Source organism: Aphis gossypii, chromosome 1 (assembly GCF_020184175.1).
Source record: "Aphis gossypii isolate Hap1 chromosome 1, ASM2018417v2, whole genome shotgun sequence".
Lineage (NCBI taxonomy): Eukaryota > Metazoa > Arthropoda > Insecta > Hemiptera > Aphididae > Aphis > Aphis gossypii.
The window spans coordinates 48,946,057-48,971,319 of NC_065530.1; the positions used below are offsets into that span (position 1 = coordinate 48,946,057).

At 23.5% G+C, this 25,263-nt stretch overlaps 1 protein-coding gene across 2 annotated transcripts in view; it reads left to right on the forward strand.

The window, feature by feature from the left end:
- The window catches only part of LOC114126804 (uncharacterized), a 198,508-nt gene that overhangs the window by 69,609 nt on the left and 103,636 nt on the right, over nt 1-25,263 (forward strand). For both annotated transcript variants that reach the window (XM_050199229.1, XM_027990821.2), the window contains 2 exons: nt 15,336-15,443; nt 23,926-24,014. In XM_050199229.1, coding sequence (XP_050055186.1) covers nt 15,336-15,443; nt 23,926-24,014 — 197 coding nt within the window. The remainder of the gene's footprint in view (nt 1-15,335; nt 15,444-23,925; nt 24,015-25,263) is intronic.

Below are 25,263 nucleotides of genomic sequence, written 5' to 3' on the forward strand. Positions count from 1 at the left end.
TCTACAAAAAACATTTAACTAGATTTTCGATATTTTTTAATTGAAAAATTAACAACTTATGAAGAGCTTTGCATTAAATATTCAATCATTTCTACAATGCGTATTTATAATTTATATTTATATTAAAAAAAAAAAAAACTAAAAAAAAAAAAATGAAGATATATCATGTCTATAAACAACTCAAAAATATTCGAAATATTTTGAAAATTTTATTGTAAACAGAAATTATTGTTTTAATCATTTAATGAAAATGTAAAGTATCTATACGGTTATTATTTCTCGAGTTGAATTGCATATTCAAAATCGATTTGGTTAAATATCGAATTTAAGCAAAAATAAAAAATTGTCCTTTATTATTTTTAAAATGTTTATATTATCTTTAATCAGTTATTATCGGTATAAACTAGAATAGTAAAAATATGTAAAATTTGATAATTGTTTCTCAGACACTCCATTTTTATGATAATAGTTTAAATGTATCATTGTGTTTAGTAATAATAAACTAACTTTAAACTTACTTTACACTTTTTAATTTAAGTCTATTTAACTGTGCACTAATTGACCGTACAATGATCGCGTATATATATATTTGCAGGGGATAAAATTACCACCCAGAGTATTCGCATAAAAATGATATGTCTAGATGATAAATTATTCTTTAGTTTTTCCGTACAAGTATACGTTAGACGTTATATAAACTAGAGAGAATTTAAAATATCTTTATCGCACGTATGTCATCGCTCGTCAGTTATTGGTAGTAGGATAAAAGGTGTTACATCGAATGGTCGGCTACACACTACACTCTCACAGTACCTGGTCCTAGCAAACCTTTTAAAATAGTCGTCCGTCGTTGTCGTCAATATGTAGAATATATTATATATATATATATATATATATATATTATGCACTCCATAGTCTCCATACGGCGTGTAAAACGTATTCAAATAGAATCGATGTCTACTGACGTTCGTTACACCTTCAATTCTCGTTAAAAGTTTGTTCTGTATAATATCGAAGACGAGCGTATGCAAAACTATATATTATTATCCTTGACAGTCATATTATTATATAATACTTGTTTTTCTCAACGAATCGTTTTTTTCTCCTTATAAACAACGCTCTTTTAATACAAGTCAAGTATATAAATTGGCGTTTTACTGATTTAAAAATAAATATTATTAGAACACATATTACATACGTATATATTTAAGAACTATTTTTTTGTATAATGTCACATTAATTGTTTTACTATTATTATCTAATTAAGTTCCACTGATAATGAGTAGGTAATCTATATATTTAGAAATATTATTATACAATTCAATAGTTATACTATTAAATAACTATAAATATTATGTTTTTGTTATAAAAATTATAAAAATTAAAAAATTATATTATATTTTATGGCGTAGAAAAATTTATAAGTCAACATTTTAGTTTTTCCTACATAAGTGAACATTAAGCATTTATATATTATTTAATATTTTTTTTTAAGTATAATATGGATAAAGATAAGAAGGTTATTATCTAATTATTTGAAAAAAAAACACAGGCAAAAATAAGGACATGTATATTTCTATTTTATTTTAATTTAACTCAACTAATGTTGACATGGCATTTGAAAATAATATTTTTCAATTATTGTTTTAAGTATATTCTGTGGTTATAAAATTTAATTAACAAATTTTGCAATTACTTTTCAAAAGTCCCACCTATAAACTAATAGATTCTGACTATAAACGTATCTTTTCTTAATTTTTTTGGAACACTAAAAATATTATAATTATAAATTGTATAATAATAATAAATAATAATGATAATAATTGAATAATTAGAAATATTTTTTTTTTCAAAATGATATCGTTATTTTTTTTATTAAATAATCGTTATTTTTTTCGAGGAATTCTAAATTAAATATGTGACAAAATTAAATATTTTTAAATGAAAAATAATGATTATTTATATTTTAATGAGTTTCTGTTTGTCGTAATTATTCTAAAAATATTATTTGTTTATTTTTCCTTGTTACATATTATATCATTATTGTCTGTTCACAGTATGATATTTTTAATATAAACCTATTCATAACGTACTAAGCATGTATTTACTTATGATAAATAAAATAAAATAAATAATAGTTTTTTTTTAAAATAAAATTATTTCAAAATATTGTATTATTAATAATACAATAAATTACTTATCAAGTTATAAATAGATAATATAATATTGAAATTTAACATATTCTTTAGCATATTTCTTACAACTCATGTATTTCACAAATATTTGCCAAATACCTAATGGAACAGAGTACTTGTACGAGTATTTGGTAGGTACTTGGTATTCGTTATTTTCCACATTTTCCCAAATTTTCTGTTAAGTGACACGAATCAAAAAAATATACGATATATGCATAAAATATACAAATAGTGGAAATGATCTACTTGACTATTCGTGTAATTTGACAATTATTTGACTATTTGTATAGACTCATATACGAATAGGATCTAACACACTATTTCTACTCGTTTATGAAATGATTTACTGTTTAGCTTAAATTATACACATCCAACTGAATAACATTCTCAATGTTGGTAATATGAATTCTACTGCCATTATAGATTATTTTCAATAGGTATTTGCTTAAAAAAAAAAATCATTAAACTATATTAAAAAGAAAATATACAAATTATTTTATAATATTTTGAGTTCAGAAAAATATAATATAATGCTTTGGTAGGTTATAATATTATATTATGCATTAGTTTGAATGTTCTGAATCATGCATTTTTTTGTGGTCCACTAAAAAACTAATATAACATGTTTGCTATAAAATTTCAGTTTTATAATATTTTGTATGAGTATTTTTTTTTTAAATATTGGTTTTTTCTAACAAGAAATTACGAATCATGTATTTCAATATGATGCTATTATATAATTCTATAAAATATCATTAAACGCATTATATTTATTTTAGCAAAATAGTAATATTTGTATTTAAACTAGGTATTTATCTATTTTTTAGATACAACTAATATTTATTTATCAAAATATGCCATAGTTTAAAATCATTTTAAAAAAGTAAAAATAATTTTAATAATTTATTTTATTTTATTTTATTTATTTTATTTATTTAGGTTATACTTATGTAGATTATATAACTACTGTCTGGATGAATCCTTTAACTAACATTCGTTTAATCGTTTTGTTATTTTATTATGATGAAAACTGAGAAATATATTGTAGGTATCGTATTTCATTGAATAATTTTATAATACTTTTTTTAAATATCTATTTAAAGTATAAGCATTCAATATCTACATACTTTTATACTTATATATATTATACATATTCGGCGAGTACATTTTTAATTGTCTATCTGTATGTAAGTAACATTGGATAGTATTATTGATGTTTATCTAAAACTGTCTAAATGGAATGGTAATTTTAGATTCTTATTCGTTTTTTGGGTACCAAGTGCCGCAGGTACTATAATTGGACAATGCATGAGTAGGACCTATTTCAACTAGCTTCTTTTGTTGGTTAACGAGATGAATCAAAAGTCATCCGTTATCTGTGGGTGATCTGTTGTATATAAATGACCCGTCTAAACTTCAAAGGTGGAAATTTTCGCAAAACCTACGGGAATTTAATAAGTTTTTTTTTGCTTTTATTTAATAGGTGCTGTGATGAGGTAATTAACATTGTGTACGAGTACAATAATTATTACATGAAACATATTTTATATACATTGAAGAAAATTGAATTGTAATTACCAAATCATAATTTTCGCAGTATTTTTTTTAATTATCACCTTTTTAAATGAACATATTATTAAATATACTATAGGTGGTAAAACTTTTGTTATCCGTGACTCGTTTGTATATTCTATTATCGGCTTATATACAGGTAAAAATTATATGCGAGAGATTTATTTAATAATAATGGTGATCAAATGAGAAGTTTACATGGCAATGGAACCAAAAGGAGAGTGTAAACAACAAACATCTAGTGTGGTACGAACTTGACACTAGTTAAATGTTATTTTGTGTGTTTGTATTACTTTTTTTTCTCTCGTCCCCAGAAAAGTTGTATGTGATAAAACACTGTAAAGGTTTAGGTATTGCTTAAAATGTTGAACCTCAGGTTATGGTTCATTGTTTAAATTTTACCTAGTAATTAATTAATTTAAATAAATCGTTAGGCCTTTCTATTGTTTTTATGTTTCAGCTATAGCCACCGTAGGTACCATGTATTGTCTCCAATAATAATAATAGTAATAATATGTATAATTATGTATTGTAATAGAAATTTAAAATATCGAGCATTATTTTATAGAAATACATATTTCTAAGGATCTAATAATAATAATATTATTGTATACATTTTTGCAAGGCACGCCTACTATAATATTTTATCGAAGTGATGAATAATGAATTATTGTAATGATTAAATTCGAGAGTTCTAAGAGGAAAAACCACTTAATTTATATATATATATATATTATATATTGCCGTTAGGGCCACTTACGCTTGTGCGGTCATCGAAAATAGCTTACCTTAAAGTTATATTATAGTGACCTATAATCAACTTGTCATTACAATAGTGTCTGTATAGAATTACTAGGTAAGGATATTTTTATAATAATGATAAATTCATGATATTTTTTAGTTTTGTGGTTTTATGAGTATGTCATGTATAATACTCACATTATATTTTTAAATATTTTAAATAATAAAATATTATTAAATAATTTTCTTATAACATGGTAAATATTTAGAATCGGTTACTATTATAGGTATAAACGTCACGAACGTTACTAAAAAAAAAAAGCCAATGGAATGTTTATTGCTTCTACATATTTTCTCAATCATATTATGTTATTATAATATTTTAAGTAGAGACAATTATTCTTAACATATACATAATAATATGAAAAAAGAGATTTACAACTTACTGTAGGTTCAAAATGATTTTTTTTTTTTTTGCGAAATGGTTATTACTGTATGAGAAAATATTTTCAAGACATTTTGATAACAGTTTTTAAAACGTCATTATGTTTTTACTGAATTATAAAGAATTAAATTTAAAAAAAAATTAAATTTTTATTTGTTCGAAATAAATTCAGTATTATGTTATAGACGATATATAATTGTATCAATATATTTTGATTAGTTACAATTATTATTACACAAAACATTACAATAAAAATAAAGTCAATAGTTTAATATAAAATATACCGAGTTTATAAACATTATTATTATTGTAACATTTATAATTTGAAATTCTAAGCGGAAGCATGAATTTATTGTTTTTACAATGATTTCTGTGTATTTTTTAGCCCGATAGTGTGATGTATCGTTTAGAAACAGTGAAAGTGTTTCAATCTTTGTACTTATAATTAATTTTCAAATTTAAGTATATACTTATCTATTTATAAATTCACATATCTAACAACAATTAAAACATCACATATTATAGATGTATACAAATAATTATAAATATTATTTATTTACTTTTATATAAAATTAAATAACTATTGCATAAATGTTTTTAATAATTTTTAGGAAATATTATATTTAATAATTTATTTAATTTTTAAATATTTTTTTGATATTTATTCTTGGCTAATTACTTCATATTCAGTTTTTTTTTTTTTTTTGTATTTATGGTATGAGTATCAGTGAGTTGTACACTCTATGAATTATTTTTATGAAAATATTATTATTTTAATTTTATTCATGTTCAAAAATCATAAGTGTTTTACTGTTCAATAATTTAATGTTAAATAGAAAAATTAATACATTTTAAACAATATTTGTCGTTGTGATAATTATTTATAAATATAAATATTTCAATTGAATTAGCTATAGGTAATGTATTAACAAAATATACAATTTTGTGTATATGTTATTAAAATATATAATCCAAAATAATATACATTTAAATAAACAAACAAATAACAGTTTAAAAATTCAACTAAATATCAATAATGAGTTTCAAGACACAATATTTAAATACATTCAACACAATCTTCATATTTAATTTGCATATTTATTTCCAAATACTAGAGGCTTATAACTATTTAATTCCACCTCAAAATGTATATGATATTGTATTATAACTTTAAACAAATATGCAAAAAATAAGCAATATTGTATCGAGAAAAAGTATTAAATCTTATTTATTGATATTATTGAACCATATTTAAAAATGAATGATACAAAATTAAATTTATAGATACTTAATCGACTCATTGACCTAACTTAGTGGAACGTATCTACTACTTTGAACAGTTGTAGGGTCCTTGGAATAGTATTATAATTAATTATAGTTATTGTTCATGAAATAAATTGATGAAGTATATTTGACCCCAATCTCCATCGTGATGTCATGATGGAAAAATAACAATTAATGTACAGTAAATACAGTATGGAATAACTTTTTGCTTGCTATATTCTTTTATTCTTTAATTTTTCAATTAAGATATTTTTTTTTCAAATAAAAAATGAATAAAAACAAAAATTTTCAACTACCTATTGGAAACTATTTTATCATAAAGTGGAGTTTATTTTTGAAGAATAAATAAAAATAATAAAATAATATATAAACATATTACATTTAAATTATTTTTATTTTTACTATAAATAGTTTAAAGATTGTTTTTTAATATTGACTATGGTATTCATTATGTTACCTAGTTAAATAAAAATAATTTTAATACTAACACATCTGTCTTTGTTTTATATTTTTATCTTAAATATGAAGAATGTTATTAAAAATTTAAAACTTATTGCGTTTATGCTAAATTTATATAAAGTAATTGGTTAGAAAATACCAATTCAGTATACATTTTTGTAATTTTATTATATAAATATGTGATTGGTTATAAATCCACACTAATAAGTTAGTTATATTAGTACATAAATAAATATTTGTAATTAATAGACGTATTAAATACCTAAGTCGTTGGTTGAATTTAATTTAACATTTTTGTAAATTAAAACTGTGTATAATACATGTAGGTACTCGTATATTGTAAGTATAACAATATTTATATTTTTGAATTAAATATAATATAGATTTAAATCTAATTAATATTTTAAATACACTCTAGATTTGAGATTCGTGGTGGTTCAAAGAAGAAAAAACAATCAAATAATTAGTTTTTTTTTAACATTTATAAATATGTTTAAATAAAAATCAACAAACGTTGGCTAAAATCTTAAATTATTCTTTTATAAAACACTTATAGAATAAATTATAATAAAGTATATCATTCTAAAAAATAAAAATAAATTATTTCTTTGTACGTAAATAACTATTATTAAAAACAAAATATTACCTACTTTGAGTTACAGTAAATATAGTGCCAAAGGCAAATATAAACGTAATAATAAATGTTAAATACACGTTCTATTATGCAATTATAATTAAAATTGTGCTGGCTAATATTACATGTTATGTTATTTAATTTCATAATATGTATATATATATATATATATATGTATATAAATAAATAAAAACAAAAACAAAAACAAAAATTGGATCAGGTTTTCAATCATTTACATGATAATCACGAACATATTTATAATAATGTTATATTAGTTAACTATTATTGAATACCCATATATTTTTCTTTTATAATAAAATAATTTGTATATAGTTCATTAGATTTTTAGTTTAACTGGATGTCTATTTTGTATGATTCCAAATAAAATTATGTGTCAATGAATTTTTGATAAACTTTTTTAATAATACTTTTCCCCCAAAATAGCTAGCGATGAAAACCATCGGCCTATTTATTCAGAATAATATTGTATAACTATGAAAATGTATTGAATTAAAATTATTTTAATTGATAATATTATTATAAATATATTTAAAATAATAACATAAAGATTGTAGTAGACCTTGGGGCTGAATAGTATAGATTGTAAAAGACTGTTATGATTTGACTATGATTATTTTGAAAACTAGTCCACCTTACAAGTAGTTAAAAATATTTCAGTAGTATTTCCTGGTATTAAACATAACAGAAATACAGAATTATTCTAACAATCTAAATGCGCAAAGGTTTGCTTAACCAATTAACAAATGAAACGGAAATCTTACATTATTTAAACGAATACTATTAAACCGAAGTATTTTACTAATAATATACCTGTAACTATTATGAGGTGGTTAAGCAATACTTAAACAGTTAAACCCAAAAATCGGTTTTGGACTTAATCATGTTGACTATATAGTTTAAACTGTTTAAAGCAACTTAAAATTCTGTATTATGGTTCTATATTGGTTTAAATTACAGAAAGACATTAATGACAGTCAAAGTTCAATAAATGTTTTCAAATAAAGCCAATCACGCGTAGGGCTTTACTAGTGATAAAATCAATATAAGTTTGAAAATGAAGTCAATTAACATACAGAAAGCTTATTAAGGATCCATCCAAACCATAATCAAATCTTCTTTTTCAGGAAAAATCAAAATAATACGAGAATTAAATTACTAAATAAACGGTATTTATGTAAATGTTAAAAAAAAGAATCGAAATGGATATATTAATGTATGCTGAGTAAGATTTGAAATCGTTTTAATGTTTTACCAAATACGAGCTGCAAATTAACTTGCTTTAAACGTTTAAAAAATATCGTAATCACTAACTCCAATCTAGTCCATAAAATAGATCAATCAAATCAACCTTTTTAAAAAAAAAAAAAAAAAACAATGTAAGTTACGTTAATTTGCTTCTTTAAATCGAATAACTCTCATACATAAGAAGTAAAATCAACGACAGTAGTAACCATTGAGCACCGGAAAATGAAAAAAATGTTAGTCGACTGATGTAGTTGACAAAAGTGTTATGTTCCTCCAGTAAGTTCTATTGTAATCAATTCAAATATTTAAATTAAAAACTATACAGTGTATGCCATTGGATGGATTTCCTGATTTTAAAACTGTTATTAAGTCGTTGTATTTTTAAATACAAAGAATTATAATAGAGGATCCATATAAAAAATGAATTACTAAAAATTGAATAAATCATTGAGCTATTAATTCCTCATATTCTTTGGAAAGTTGAACTCTGATGATATAGAAAAAAGGTTAACACACTTAAAGTTTGATGCAAAACTACTCGAACTGTTTATATATATATATAATTTTTATTTAAATTTTTCTAATGTAGGTGATTACTGATTTTAAACATACTTATCGTAAACCAATAAATTATATATAATAAGCTATGTGACTCAATGTCGATCATTATGAATATTGTAGCATAGATATAAACGGGTAAAGCCGAAAAAAATAATAAGATTATATTCAACTAAAACATAATATTATGTCTAAGATAATATAATATATTATCTTATTATTTAATATAATAAATTATATATTATACTTATAATTATAGGTATACAGTTGATGTGTATGCAAAATGTATGATTAATTCACTGTTCGAGTTGCGATTTTTTTTTTTTGCTACAAGATTATTACCACAATAATAGCTAATTATAATATGTAAAATTCTCGCGAGAATGACAGCGCCTCTTAAAGTGTATAGTGATGGCTCGAGTCCAAATGTGACCATGTACTATATCGTCAGTAAACTTCTCGCGGACCATGGCCATCTATCAGTATATATTCTACAAAGGTCGTTTCGTAAAGCTCCCTGGGGCACGATTTTGCATGTACGTAATAGTCGTCTTCCGTCCGGTTCAAAAATCTATTCTATTGCTTCTATAGCGTTTTGGACAGCAGACAAACAGACATTATACTGGCAAACACGCGTGTGCATAATATTTACATAATATATATATATATTTAAGTGATATGTACGATACGATGTTTTTACGTTAGAACAATTCTAACGGCGACAAATTGTTTTCCCTCTCTGTCCACAAAGGCTAATAGCTTTTCCGTCGGTCTTCTTTTTTTTTTTTTTTTACACGTGACCAAGCTGCTCTTTATTTTTACGGAGTTTTCAAATGTATATAGGTACGTACGATACAAACAGAAACATAAGTATATATTACGTAGGTATAATAAAAAGGTCAAGTTTTCAAGATATTCTTTTTCCGTATCTGTGAACTGTATTATGTGTGTGCTCCGGGATAGATAATATAACAAAAAGAACCCACCCCGTTTAATTGCTCTTGTGATTTTTTTTTTTCATTTTTTTTTTTTTATTAGTCATTTGTTCGTTCAACCGGAAATAGTGGTGGCGAACAAGAATCCGTATATTTTTATTGTTTTCATTGCGTTATTAACGTTGGGACCGCGGCAGATTCCGCCTTTTATTTTCTGTCCGCTTGATTCCCTAGCCGAGGAGGCAACATTATTAATTTAGTTGCCTCGTTAGCAACGCACAGCGCTACGAACAATAATCACACGCGTAAACATAATATAATGGAACTTAAGATTTTGAGGGTTGCGTTTTATTTCAATGGTTGTAAAATCGGAAGTTGGAACGTCTTTTGTAAACGTGGTGCCGAACGTTTCAAATTTGGCTAGCCGTTTACGCCAGTACACCACGCATCGAACAATCTGTCAAACACACCCTTTCGGTAGATAATTGAGCTGTCTAATGTTTTTTTCTCCTTTCCGAAATAGATTTCCAACTGAACCAGCCTTCAATCACTGCGCATCACTCAATATTATTATACATACGTTACGATCAAAGTGAGTAATTTGAGCATTGTAGTACAATTCCTGGGCATTTTGCACAATGCTCATTATATTTTCAGGGTAAAGTTGACTCTATTTTTACTTTGGTTGCATTGCAGTCCGAACATTGTAATACAATAGCTGGACATTGTATTCAGTACCCAATTGTCAGTGGACAATGTAAATTTTTAGTTCTTCTTGCAAAGAAATAAGTGTCCCGACTATTATTAAGTGCTAACATATTATTATTGCATGTACGCACTATAATAATGGTTATAGATTACATTTACTTTACGCTGATATCTAAAAATAATGAATGCATTTTTATATTGTGTTAGATTTCGATATCTATAATAATACAGCACAGAAAGAAAAATAACTTATCGCCTCTTGACAATTTTATCAGAGGGTATGTCGATGGCAATGCAAATTTAAGATATAAATATATACCTAATATATAATTTCGATCAGTTGAAATTAAAAAATTTAATGGATTTTACACGTATTATAATACCTAATTAATTACTTAAAACGATAAATTTAAATTTCTATGAAAAATTTAATATTATTTCGAAAGAAAAAAATGCAATGCATGTATGTTTTCAAAAGAGGAAAATACAATCAAATAATACAAGAGTCAAACGATTAAAAAGCAAACAAAATAAATTAAAAACAAATGATTTAAAATTAATGTGTAATGTGAGTAATTTTGAAACATCAATTATATTAGTAGTTAATTGTCAATTGAATACATTTAAATATTATAATAATAATGAAAAATTATATTATAAAATAATTCATGATTTTCATTTACAAACTGGTTACGGAAGTAGAAATTAAAAGGAATACAAACTGAATGAAACATATAATAAAATTAATTTAGAATATAAATATTAATATTAATGATACATTTATCTATGTCATTTGTTATAGAAAATGTAAAACTGTGTAAATAGGTCTTGTTGTTAAACTGATAACTTCTTCAGAGATGAATTTTCGTTGTCATATACATTTAATGGACATGGAAACTCAACGTAATGGATATTATTGATTTATTTCATTTATTCAAAATCAATTAATGAAATATGTTTCACTAAAATCATCAAAACACAAACGTATAAATATCTTTTATTACTTTATATTTATACTTCATTTGGAGCTCTCTGTATATTGCAGAGTGATATGGTAAAGAATTAAAGAGTTAATTATAAAGAATTTTGAAGAATTGTTTAATATGTGGGAAGAAATAAATGTCGTACTTGGCAAGCCATATTATTCGCCAAAAAATTATTGGATTGAATTAACTAGCGTGTATAAAATATGATCTTAACGTGGTTAGCAGATAATAATAATAATAATAATAATAAATGGAGTGAGGGCCTCAAATTTGTCAAATTTACGAAAAGTAGAACTTCACATAACGAAATCAAGTTGGCGAGTGTTAAAATTAAAATACCTGATTTTATAATAAAATAAATCTGTGATCCGTTTTATGTGTTCTTATGTCAAATAATGATAATAATGAGTTATACCTATCTTTATCAAATAATAAATAAAAATTGATTTTTTTCAGTAAAAACAATAATTATAGAATAATTACTGAAGGTAAAATTCGACAATTTTACACTAGTAACTGATTTTAAATATACAAAAATTAGTTCATTTAGGTTGAATGAACGAAAAAGTACCAATAACAACTAAATGCAATTGTATTGTTGCAAAACGAATACTATACTAACTGTGTATATCTAAAAGCCACGATAGCCTATGTTTCGAAATAAATGAAACAATTATAAACAGTTTTTACTTATATTATTTCAGTACTATAAAAAACAATAGTTTAATTAAAATTGTAATATACGTTGTTTTTTAGGAATAATGTTTTATAAAAAAAAAAAAATAGTTATAAATCATTTATTGTAAACAAAAACTGTTTTTGTTGCTTTTTCATTATAATTACTCATTGCGTTATAATCATTCACTACAATGCCTGAGAAAACTGTACAATTTTCCAAATATTGTACAGTGAAATTGGGCAACGCCCAACTCCTATTAAAATGCCTGATTATTAGCGTTCCTGACTATCACTATTATATTACTTTAAGATCTCCAACTGATAACGATTGGTGGCATTAAAAACATCTTTATGATTCATCTTTTATTGGTCAGTTAAACCAAATCTTTATATCGTATATTATAAAATATGAGTCAGTACGTGTTTGGATATCGTTGAAACCACACGTTTGTTTAACTATCACGCTCCGAATAGCTTCCCGATATCAGTACAGTATTATGTAACATTATAGTTGGATCGTCGCATCGAAGTTTAATAATGTATATCTCATATTTATAGATACTCTATTATACAATATTATCGGTATAATATTATAATCCAAATTAATACAATGGGTGACATATTGTCTAAAAAACCACGAATTCTTATTGACGACGCTCATCATCAAACTTAGTATCGAAAACAACCACAACAAAAAAATCCAGGCATCTTTTTAAAACGCAGTAAACAAGTTAATCATGATCCAAAAACACACCAAATCAGCATATTCGAAACACCAATAACACTAGCCATATAAATAATAATACCATACAAAACACTTTTGTCGAAACTGCAATAAACTTATTTTTTGCAAAAACAAAACAAAAACAAAAACAAGCCATTATTGTTAACACAATCGACGGTATTCCTCGAATTGATTACATTAAAGCGTTTAGCCTGATTACAAATCCTTCAAACATTAAATTCGTCTCATGAATTTTTAACAATATTTTTTTTTTTTGTCTACTTTGTTAATTTTAATATAGTTAATGACATCATTAATTGAAAATGTACATATATTAGAAAAACAAGCATAATGCATTATTATTTCAAATGTATTTTCTACTATTCCATACAAATATATTACTGACGCATTAAGACTCATAATATTGGTATTAATACATTTATGACAATATTATTCCTTCTTAAAAAGTAGTTAATGATACTGTATGATATCTCTAAATAATTAAATTGTATAAACTAATGTTTATATTTAAGTTGAAATTCGGTTACTGGATGGTCCTTGTAGGTATAACAAATATTTATTTCAACATTTCTATTTTTTTCTTCAAACTACCTAGTTATCGTTACAAATAATAATATACAATTATTTCTATTATTTTACTTAGTATAAATAATCGTATTAATGATGTTGTTTAATTTCCTAGGAATTTATTATTATATACATACAATCATATTTTATTATATTATTGTGTATACATTTACGTTTAAAATACTTATAATCTATATTATTAGTAATATGTATTTATATTATTCATATTAAAAGGAATCTGGTATACTCGTATATAACATCGTAGTAATTAATTTCTAAAATATTCTCGATAACTGGCTATTTTATAGGATGAGGAAATGTAAAGGCATATTATATGTGGTATATATGTGGTATATATACCAGATCTAAAATTCTATAACAATCGAAGAACGTATAAATATAGTCCACATTAATATATAGACGAGTACCTATATAATATTATGTACCAAGTATAGGTATAATATAATATTATAATATATTATTTATCAAATCAAGTAAATGGAGTACTTATGAATGCTTGTATAATTATTGCCTATAATAGATTTCTATTATTCACCTACTACACATATAATATATTAACAGGAAATTTATTTTGATTGTAAACATTAATAAACTCTAAAAGCATTAGTTGTACTATGTATTATTTATATAAAATAGGTTTTTTATTTAATAATTATACATCGTAAATGTTTTACTCGAGGTGTATTTTTTTTTATTGTTATAATCAATACTAATATGTGTATTTTTTTTTTTTAATTTATAGTAAAAAATAAGTTACATACCGGATAGATGTTCCAATTTTAGTATGGCATGACCAATAGGAGTTCGGTATATACTATTATACTGTATATTATTTAAATTGTATATTTCGCGTTAATGTGCAACCAATCGATTTATCACTGAAGTCTTAATACAGTAATGTGGTATAGGTAATAATGTACTATAATTTATTGTGGTATGAATGTTTGTGGTCTAGACCACAATTTAGTTAGGTTTGTTTTAAACGAATATTCTATATAATGAATATATTAATTAATTTATGTTTTTATTTTATTTTCCGTTTATCAGAAGTTCGTATTGCTTTTTTAACGTTGTAAAATGTATTGTCTTATGCAATATTTGCTTGATTATGAAAAAAAAAATTGGTGATATATATTATTATTAAATTAAGTTCATTTTTACTTAAAATTCATAACCAAAATAATAATATTGTTATGTACAAAACTGAAGTTTACATCAAATAAAATATAAAACTTATGATCACTTAAAATTTAGTTTCCAACTATGGCCAAAATTGTATGATTAATATTTTATTCATTCACACTGATAACGTTAAATTTTAGAAAATTCAAATAGGAAACTTCTAAAATTTTCAATATTAATGATTTAAAACAAAACCTCAACATAAATAAATTAAGTCCAAATTCAAATAAATTAATAAATTGTATTATGTTTCATATAATATTAAGAAGTATAATTTCCCAAACTGAATATTAAAATATGTAGACTATTAAGTATAAAATATATAAACAGTTTGTTAAATGTTTTAATTTCAATTTCAGAGAATATAAATGCTCATGTTTTCCTGGATTTTCTGGTGAGGATTGTGGATATGGCCCGATTTGCAAGATGAACAATACAGATTCCTGTGAGAATGGTGGAGTTTGCAGGTAAATTTCACCTAGTAATAAACTAACTACTTATAATATTAAAGTGTCCTCGAAAATAGGTTCCTACATTTAAAATAAAAAAACAAATTGAATACCAGTTACTTAATAATGACTACTTTTATAATAATTTTATCAATCACCTAAATGTTTTTTTCTTTATTTGAAATAAACAATCTTTAGGTTATAGGTACAAAAATAAATTAATAGGTTTATGTGGTTAGTACATACACTAATTAAATTAAAACACGTATGATTATAATATAATTAAGTATTTAAAGGTGATACGTGATGTGAGAAGGCATCCACTAATGAAACTTACCACATCTGAATGTAAAATACATTGTTTGAATTTCTAAATATTATTATCTAGATTATGTTTAATGAATTATTTAAAAAACTATTGTATTTAATTGTTTTTCTAATATGATACAAGTAAGTTATTATAACCCCATGATTATTTGTTTCTTAAGCATTCATTTTTGTTAATTCATACCTATCCTGTTACTAACTTGTATTTCTAATGAGTGTAATATACCTAACTTTTAGTCAAATAGTAAAATAGATAAATAACACAAACGATATTTTATTGTCTAATTTAGTTAATCAAAGTTTATACGCAAAAACTCACTTTAGATTTAGAGTATAATTTTTGATTTAATAGTACCTAGTAAATTCTTCGACGATATGCTGTACGAACACTATATAATAACAATTAATAGGTATATAATTATATAATAAAATGTATTATGTTAGAATTATTTATAATTTTTTCTAACGTAAAAGTTAGATTATGAAACATCGAATTTATGTATACATATATATATATATATATATATATTATATATATAAAACATTTTAACTTGTTCATAATCTTGTATATTTATTTAGATGCCTACCTACGTTATCTTTTTTTCCAATACCATAAGTCAATTCACTTTTTTAAAAACTTTGTGTTTGGCCGAGTTTTGAAAGTTTAAAAGTAGAAACTTTCTTCTTTATTTTTCATTTTTGTTTTATTTTTATTCTTGTCAACTGTTAATATTTTCAATAGTTTTTTTTTTCTATTAGCAGCAAACACTTAAGTTTGATTAATTAAAAGAACTACTTTTGTTTGATTTATGTAGCTAGGTGTTACAAATTAATTAAATAATTTTTATCAAAATTGAAAAAAAAAATGGTTAAAAAAATCAAGCTGTTTTATATTAAAAAAAAAAAAAAAAACAAACACAGTTGTCAGTGTTTAATCATATACGCATAATTTCTAAAAGTTTTAAATATTTGTATAATATTTAAAATTTGATGCAAAAAAAAGTAAAGTGAAAATAAATTACAAAAACACATCAATAACACATAATAACTGAGCTTTTCGCTACCATAAATTCCAATAGTTGTATGCTATTTTTACTGCTTCATAATGAACTTATAGTTTTAATTGCTATTGATCCTGAAGAGTCGTAACAACTTATTGGAAGTATTGGAGTGGCTTGTTCATTGAATTGTAAATTTCATTTCAAATATTTATTGTAATTCAAAACTATAAAATGCATAATTTTATGAGTGTCAAAAAATAATAATATAAAGCTGTTTTATTAATACATTTTCATATTTGTTATCGCTTTTTTACTCATGAACACTTTTACTACATTATTTAATAGCACAAAAATTGTTTTCACGGTTGAATAACATTGATTTGACATAATTATAATTTAAAAAAAATATTTTCCAGTGATTCTCATAAAAACGAGATATATTTTTCTTGAAGTATATTTTATATATACAATGATAAATCAGAAAAACCAAAATTTACGGACTGTCAAATAATTTTATTTTGTATATTTAATCTTTTGTTAACTTTTTTTTTTATGTGAAAATTGCATGTTCAATATTTTTAGAGATTTTAAATATTTATTTTGTAAGGATGATATTTTTAATTTGAATATTCTGTTTATAATTTGTAAAAATAAAAATAATAAAATGATTGTAGACCACAACACGAATTATTTTAAAACGATGTCTCTTAAAATGCACTAATCTTGATTAAATTATATATAGATACAACGGGTTTATTTTTTTTTTCTTTAAAACTATATCAAGAATTCTGGTGGTTCAAAACTAAAAGATTAAGATGATCTTTAATATTCGACATGAATAAGCATAAAATTAATATCATTTCCTGTGTTCATGTAATATTTTCTTAGTTCCTTATTTAATTTACTAGAAATTTATATTTTGACTATAACATGGTATTATATACTATAGGAAAATTATATAAAATATAACGAATGTTTTATTATAATAAATTAATATACGTTAATTCGTTAATATGACATTTTCCAAATATATATTTTATTTTTTTTTTAAATACAGTACGCATTACGTATTAAATAAAAGTAACACCGAAAAAGAAATTAATATTTTTAATAAATCGATAAAATAAGAAATTTGATTGTTTAATTCAAATATATTATTGAGCGAACTTATTTTCGTGTATATACTTTATATTTATTGATAATATTTTACATTATTATTGATTATATACACATAATATGATTCTTATTTCAATAATAACATAATAATTCATCGTCTAATACATCGATATACTATTTGAAGTTAAGCTCATATAATAATTTTTAATACTCATACTATAATTCATAAAAATAATACATAATATTATAAAAAATGTATAGTGATAAATAATATACTAATACTATGACACGCATATATCTACAAGGAAAATAAAGTAATTTAGACGGATACAATACTAATACTAACCATTATTAATATGATAAGTTATACATGAACCAATATTTATTTTTTTAAATTGGCTGTAGCACAGTCTCGTAATGTACATTGGTATGCGGACTCTGTAGAAACTATAAGAGTACGCACATGTGTACGTCTATGATCTATTTAAGACCGTATACACATTTGCTCAAACAACAAATGTGAAAAAAATATATTATTTTTAAATGATATTTTGTTGGATTCTATAAAATATGAAATTTAATACATTTGATATAATTTATAACTTAATAACTCTTACCAAACTAAATTTCCAAATATTCCAATTTTCTGATCGATTGAATACACAATACTTTTAGTAATTTCAATAGTCCAAAATATGTTTCCAACAAAACTTAAAAACACACATATTGTTGTTAAAAATATATAATTCCTGCCTCTTCCACACTCAATCTTAAAGTGGCTTGGAAAAGTTTGAAAATATTTATATCCTTGTTTATGCCAAAAAGTTTTATATTTGTTTTGTTTGTTTGGTGTTCAATTATCGAACACCTATTTAACGGAATTTAACTTCTGAAATTCTTTGTTTTTATATACTGGTAATACGTATAAGAAGTCTTTGGTTCCTGAATAACATCAAATATAATTTGTTAGTTCATAATAATATAATATTAATATAATTTTACTGGTGTGTCAAAACCAATGTGAATAACATACAGAAATCACCTTGTCTACCTGTGTATACCAAGTGGTATAGAAAACATTTGGAAAAATACAATTTAAATTTTCCTATCAGATTAATACTACTATGGTTACCTTATATAATATGACGACAGACATAACGCGATGGACGGCTTTATAAATGAACGCTCATTTATAACATCATCTTGTTTTCCTTCCACTGGGTTCTACGATAATCGTGCTTGCCTATCGTTTTTCCTACAATAACCTGGAAATGATGATGACGAAGGATGGTGGAAATATTCACCTGAGCAAGCATTTATGTTTGTTCTCTTCTAGCTGGTTTTGTCCCGTTTCGACCTTATTCCCTTCGGCTTTTGTACGACCACTAGGCGACACATGTAAATCATATCTCGAGATTAATTTCCACAACAATTTGTGAGACGTAACAAAAACTAATCACATAGTTGCTAGGACCGACTATTCACTAGTAGATAAGCAGATAATGTTTTCAATCAGTTAATTTTATATAATATTACAAAAAAATAATCGTTAACTTTAAACATTAACCCTAGAATTATTTTGTTATACTTTTCATGTTTAAAACGTATATTTTTTTCAAAGAATTTATGATAATTGTATTATATTACCTATTTTAATATATATATAACAATACAATTAGTCCTGGAATTTTGATCATTTGATTTAGCTACTATTTTATTAGCCTTGAGCACTAAAATATAATTATGTATAACATAGTATATTAAAATTAATGTAATGTATTAATTATATTATTACAAATTAAAATTATGATGATTTTAAGCATGATATTATATACGTTTATTAAATATACAATACATAAAATAAAATAATATGCTAGCATCAATTTTATCTATTCATAATATGATAATAAATAATAACACTATGATTTTTATTTTGAAAATTAATTTTAAATTGATTTTAAGTAATTTAATTATTTTAAGCTAAAAACCTTACCAAAGTTACCTTACTAGTTTTGTCCAATCTATTTAAAAAAATATTCCATGTTCCTATATTTTATAAATAAATTTAAAATGATTTCGAATTGGTTTTAATGGTTTTAAATTTGTATTTTACTGTTATGAATAATACAAGTTCTCTGTAATAAAATAATTTATATATAAATTTCAAAAACTGACTTGCAATTATATACAATTAATTTTCAGAACATTTCCATATTTTTCGGATTTAGGGTATATTAAATATTTTCCCGTTTTCCAAAAATCACGAAATAATAATTTATTCATTATTATATACCTCTAACTTTTTTAAACAATAAAATCAACTTAAATCCATCTACTTGGCAAGTTAAAAATTGTATTTTACGTTATGAATTGTTTCATCAAGCTATTAATATTTTATTAGTGTAATCGTATATTATAATTGTTTGCAACTATCAATTTTTGATTAGTGTAACTATTTTGTTATATAATTTATGAGTATATATTTTATAGAATAGACCCTCTATCCGCATAAATATAAAATATTATAAATGAAATTTTTAAATGAAATATTTAACCTCCGCGTTAATTTGTATAATAACAGTTATTATTACCCAAATGTTTGTTCAAATTTTTTATTTTGTTGTTAGTTTAATACTCGAATACAATCCGTGACCAAAATCTGAAACTTAAATAAATGACTTATGACGTGAAGGGCCCTACTTAAAATATTAACTTTAACTTAATCAATTATGTATAAAGACGATTATTTCTAAAAAAAAATCACGGACATTGGTTCATTTTGTTACCTAATCGTTTTTAATTAATTTATATATTTTTGTTATTTTTTTTTTATCGATTTTAAATTATAATTCATGAATATGGTTCAAAAGATGCATTTTTATAAAAAATAAAATATTCAAAAAATGTAATATCAGTTTTTAAAGAAGGTAGAATATATGTGAAACTATCGACAGTAAATACTATCGGTTACGTTAGATTAATTTTATCTCATATAAGGTTATGCATCAAAGACTTAGAACATTTTTCAGTATCAGAAAATAAAAATAAGTGCACACACACACACACACATACAAAAAACATTAGATATCTATTCTCGAATAGAGCACAATAATACGAATAATAAAAAAGTCAAATTAGTTTGCTTATAATATAACGTATCAAAACAAATATATACATTATACCTATATTATATAAGATAGAAATGACATTTTTTCACATGAATTTCCTATAATATAAAATGTGAAGTAAAAACTTCTTTTTTAAACCGTTTTTTTATGATTTCACTTTTGTCCGTATTTGTTTCATTGAATTAAATTATTATAACTAATATGTTCATGATATTTTTAAAAGTTATATATAATATGAATAATACAAATAGCATAATTAAATAAATAAAATTAGATGAATAAGTTAATTGATATAGTTGCATTGATATAGGAATTGAAAACTCTACATTATCAATTCTATACTTCTGCACCGATATCAGTGTCTAGTGGCATATGAAAAAAAACTAAATTAATTAATAATTTTACTTGTGAGAGTTAAAAACATTGATGGTTAAAATTGATTGTTGCGCCACAATTTATAATATATGTTCAATATGTCAGTGCATTAAGTAATAGCCGAATATGGGATTCGATCGAATTGTATAATATACGTTGATATTAGAATAGGTACAAAGAAAAATAATGTATACAATTTTATAATAACATACACATTATATTATAAATTTTAATATACAAATATTTTAAAAACAAATGTAAATTAATGAATTCTTATTTATTATTTATTTGGGTTACAATATTTTAGATTCCGATTTGAGTTTAGTATAAAATTATTCAATTTAAAAATGTCTTAGATTCTAAATGGAGTGATAAAAAGGTTTGAAATGTATAAAAACGTTAAAAAAAAAACAAACACAAAAAAATTGTATCGCAATTTTTTCTATGAAATATATATTTTATTTTTATAGATCACAATATATACAGTCACGGTAAAGATAATATAAGAATGTCACTTTATATTGTACCTATGTATATACTTTACATATTGAAACTAGAAATCGTTAAAATTAAAAAAAATGTTTTAAATGAATAAACATTTTTTTTTCAATCCCAGACTGTTGATTATATTGGTTTTGTATTAGTTTGTGTTATCTGAGAATTTTGTGTCTGGAATCATATTTTTGAACAGTAAAAATGTTTAACATTTGCTATTTATAAATGAATATATATATATATTACTTAATAAGAAAAGTTTTTTAAAGTTTTCCGGTTTTTAGAAAAGTCAAACCTCATTAGTGAGATTGAAACATTTGATTTAATTAAAAAAAATTTAACTCGTGTAAAATATGGTATTGGTAACATTTTAGTAAATTTATTTTTAAATTTTTAAATCTTAAGTCTCCATGCTTAAATTTAACGATGGAAACTGTCAAAAAAACGATTAAAACATGTTTAGTTAAATGTATTATATATTATATTATAAATCATGTTATTCCTATAGACATTAGACAATAATTAGACTTAAATAAATTGTTTTTATCCTATACAATAGGCCATTATATGTATGTATACCACTAGTGAAATATATATATTATTATATTTATGTTTTTTTTTATGAATATCATAACCAATTTCAGTTAATGTATAATATCCTGAGAGTTCAATAAAATATCGTGCTATTATTATTTGATTTAATATTTTTTCAATTGATAAACGTACCTATGGTATTTTAATTATAATGAAAAAAATATATTAAAATCTTTGTCAAAACAGTTAATAATGAAAAACATATTATGTACAATAATGAGTGCATGTAATATATTAAATGGTTGATGAAAATGTATATATGATTGGTCGTTTAAAATTGAACTGATTATACGAATTTAGTAATAAATTTAAAATAACAATTAATCGTTCAATAATATCGTCCCATTATTGATCCATATTAATTTAATACTATATTGGTATAGTAAATTATAATCCAACGATTAAATACGAACCGTAGTTACACATTCATGTGGGTAGTGTAGTGTGTTGTTGTTTTTTTTTTTTTTTTAATTTTTAACGTACTTTAAATAGGGTCTACGCGCACGATGGATTTAAACCACATTTTATGGTTTAAAATGTTTTTGGACAATGTGATTTGCGATAGTGGACTGAAATCAGAGCTCTGAGCATTCAGTGAAGCAGAATTCGGTCGTTGAGGGGAATTATCCAAAACTTTGGCTTTTTTAAATGCTTAGCTTAGTATTTACGACGCTGTTGACAAGTCACATAAATCATTGAGCGTTTAAATGTTGTTATTTATTATTTTAACGGTTTTGATGGATAAAAAAAAGTATGCTTTATATAGTTCTAACCATTTCATTGGTAATAATAATATTCATCTATACTTTTTTGATGGCGCCATCAAACGCCGACACGGCCACTTGATATAAAAATCTTTTTTTAAGTGTTTTTCAACGGCAATGCCAGACGATACCCAGTGGAGTGATCACAAATGGTGAATATTCTTAGAATCCGGAGTCTACAATCATCGAAGTACCTATATTATTTTATAGTTTACAAAGTATATGATATTTTTACAAGTAAACACGCATATTCTTAGAAAGTATGAAATTTTTGGTAATATTTTTTTAAAATCATTTAATTTTTTCATTTTCAAAATTACTCATTAAATAAATATAATGTCAACATTTATAGTTGATCGCTTTATATGATGTAATAATTGTATACATAATTCACTTAATTGTATATTTCGGTTGTGAAAAGCAATGACTGATTCGAAAGGTAAACATTTAACAATTTAGGATTGAAATGTATAATTTAATAACTATAATAATAAAATTCTCAAAAAATTCACGAATTGTATTTTCTGTGGAAGCAAAAGCTTTGATGCTCACACACACTTTAAATATAATGTATGTATATGTATAATAGTGATAAACGAGTTGCGTAAACCGTTGACAGGGCCTATGCTGTTAAACAAATAGTCGTGAAGTTTAATTAATGGGATTCTCTAAAACGTTTATAACGTGTGTGTTCTTTCAGACATGTCGGTCGGTCGATCGCGATATGCAATTGTCCTGCCGGATTCACGGGCGGAAAATGTGAAGTACCCGTGGTCAACGTCACTGCTGGTAAGTTAAACGAATTATTCTATTAAATATAATATATATATTACACAATCATTATGTTGTTTAATATTATAAATGTTATGTTGTACGCAAAAGCATAATGCGTAGATGTTCAAAACGTCGTGAACGTTGTGACGCACTATAAATAATAGTTACGACATCTGCTTAGAATTCGTGTGCGTTTGCATATTTTTTTTTGTTTTTGTTAAAGTGGTAACAATATAATACTATGATAATATTATTGCTATAATAATATAATATATATATATTTTTGCTATCCTAAGCAAAAATAATATAACTGCATTTTTCCAAATGGATTTAGCCAATGCAAAATAAAATTTATGTACTTAGTAAACTTTGTATACTGATTTTAAAAAACTATGTTTTTTTCCATTCTCATTATACATGATTTTTTTGAACAATAGAATACAGAATATATAGGCCAAAATATGAAACATTTTAAGCGAAGTATAAAACATTAAAGCTAAATATTTACTATTGCAAAATAATTAGGAAACTTATAGACATAATATAACATTGCAACTTAATTTATTTTGTCATAATATTAGTTTCTAAATGTATTAACACTATTAACTATATAATTGAAATTATAAATATTAAAATTAAATGTATTATTTTAAGATTATTTATATATTTATACAAACATTGTTGTTGTTGTTGTTGTTGTTGCTGATGTTATATTGTTATGTTGTACCAAATGTTCTAGTATTATTAAATAAGTTATTTTTTTCTTATTATTTTATATTATAGCTCATCAAGAGTCTTCATAGTTGTAACAAAAAATCTACAAAATTATATTCGTTTGAAATTCATGTTTTTTCTTATAGCTAGTTATTATTATTTCTTATTCTTCGTTTTTGTCTATTTTAAAAATATAACTACATATTTCGTTTATACACAAATTCTTATTTTCAAAACATATAAATATGTGTTCCAGCTTCTTCTTTATTCTACACTATATTATATCAAGGTTAAATTTGGTTATTATGTATAAAGTTTTATTTTTATTCGCTTCGAAAATAACTCCGATTTAAATTATCTTAAAACAATATGTTTTTTCTGCTTTCCGTATTCTGTATCCTATTCATAATTTTTATGTTACAATCTATACTTTGGTTTAAATTCACTTCAAAGTATTTATACTTTTCACTTTTTGTACATTAATAGGTATCATTTTTAGTTTTATTGTACTTTTATATGTTCCGGTATGGAATTGAATTTAATTACGTTT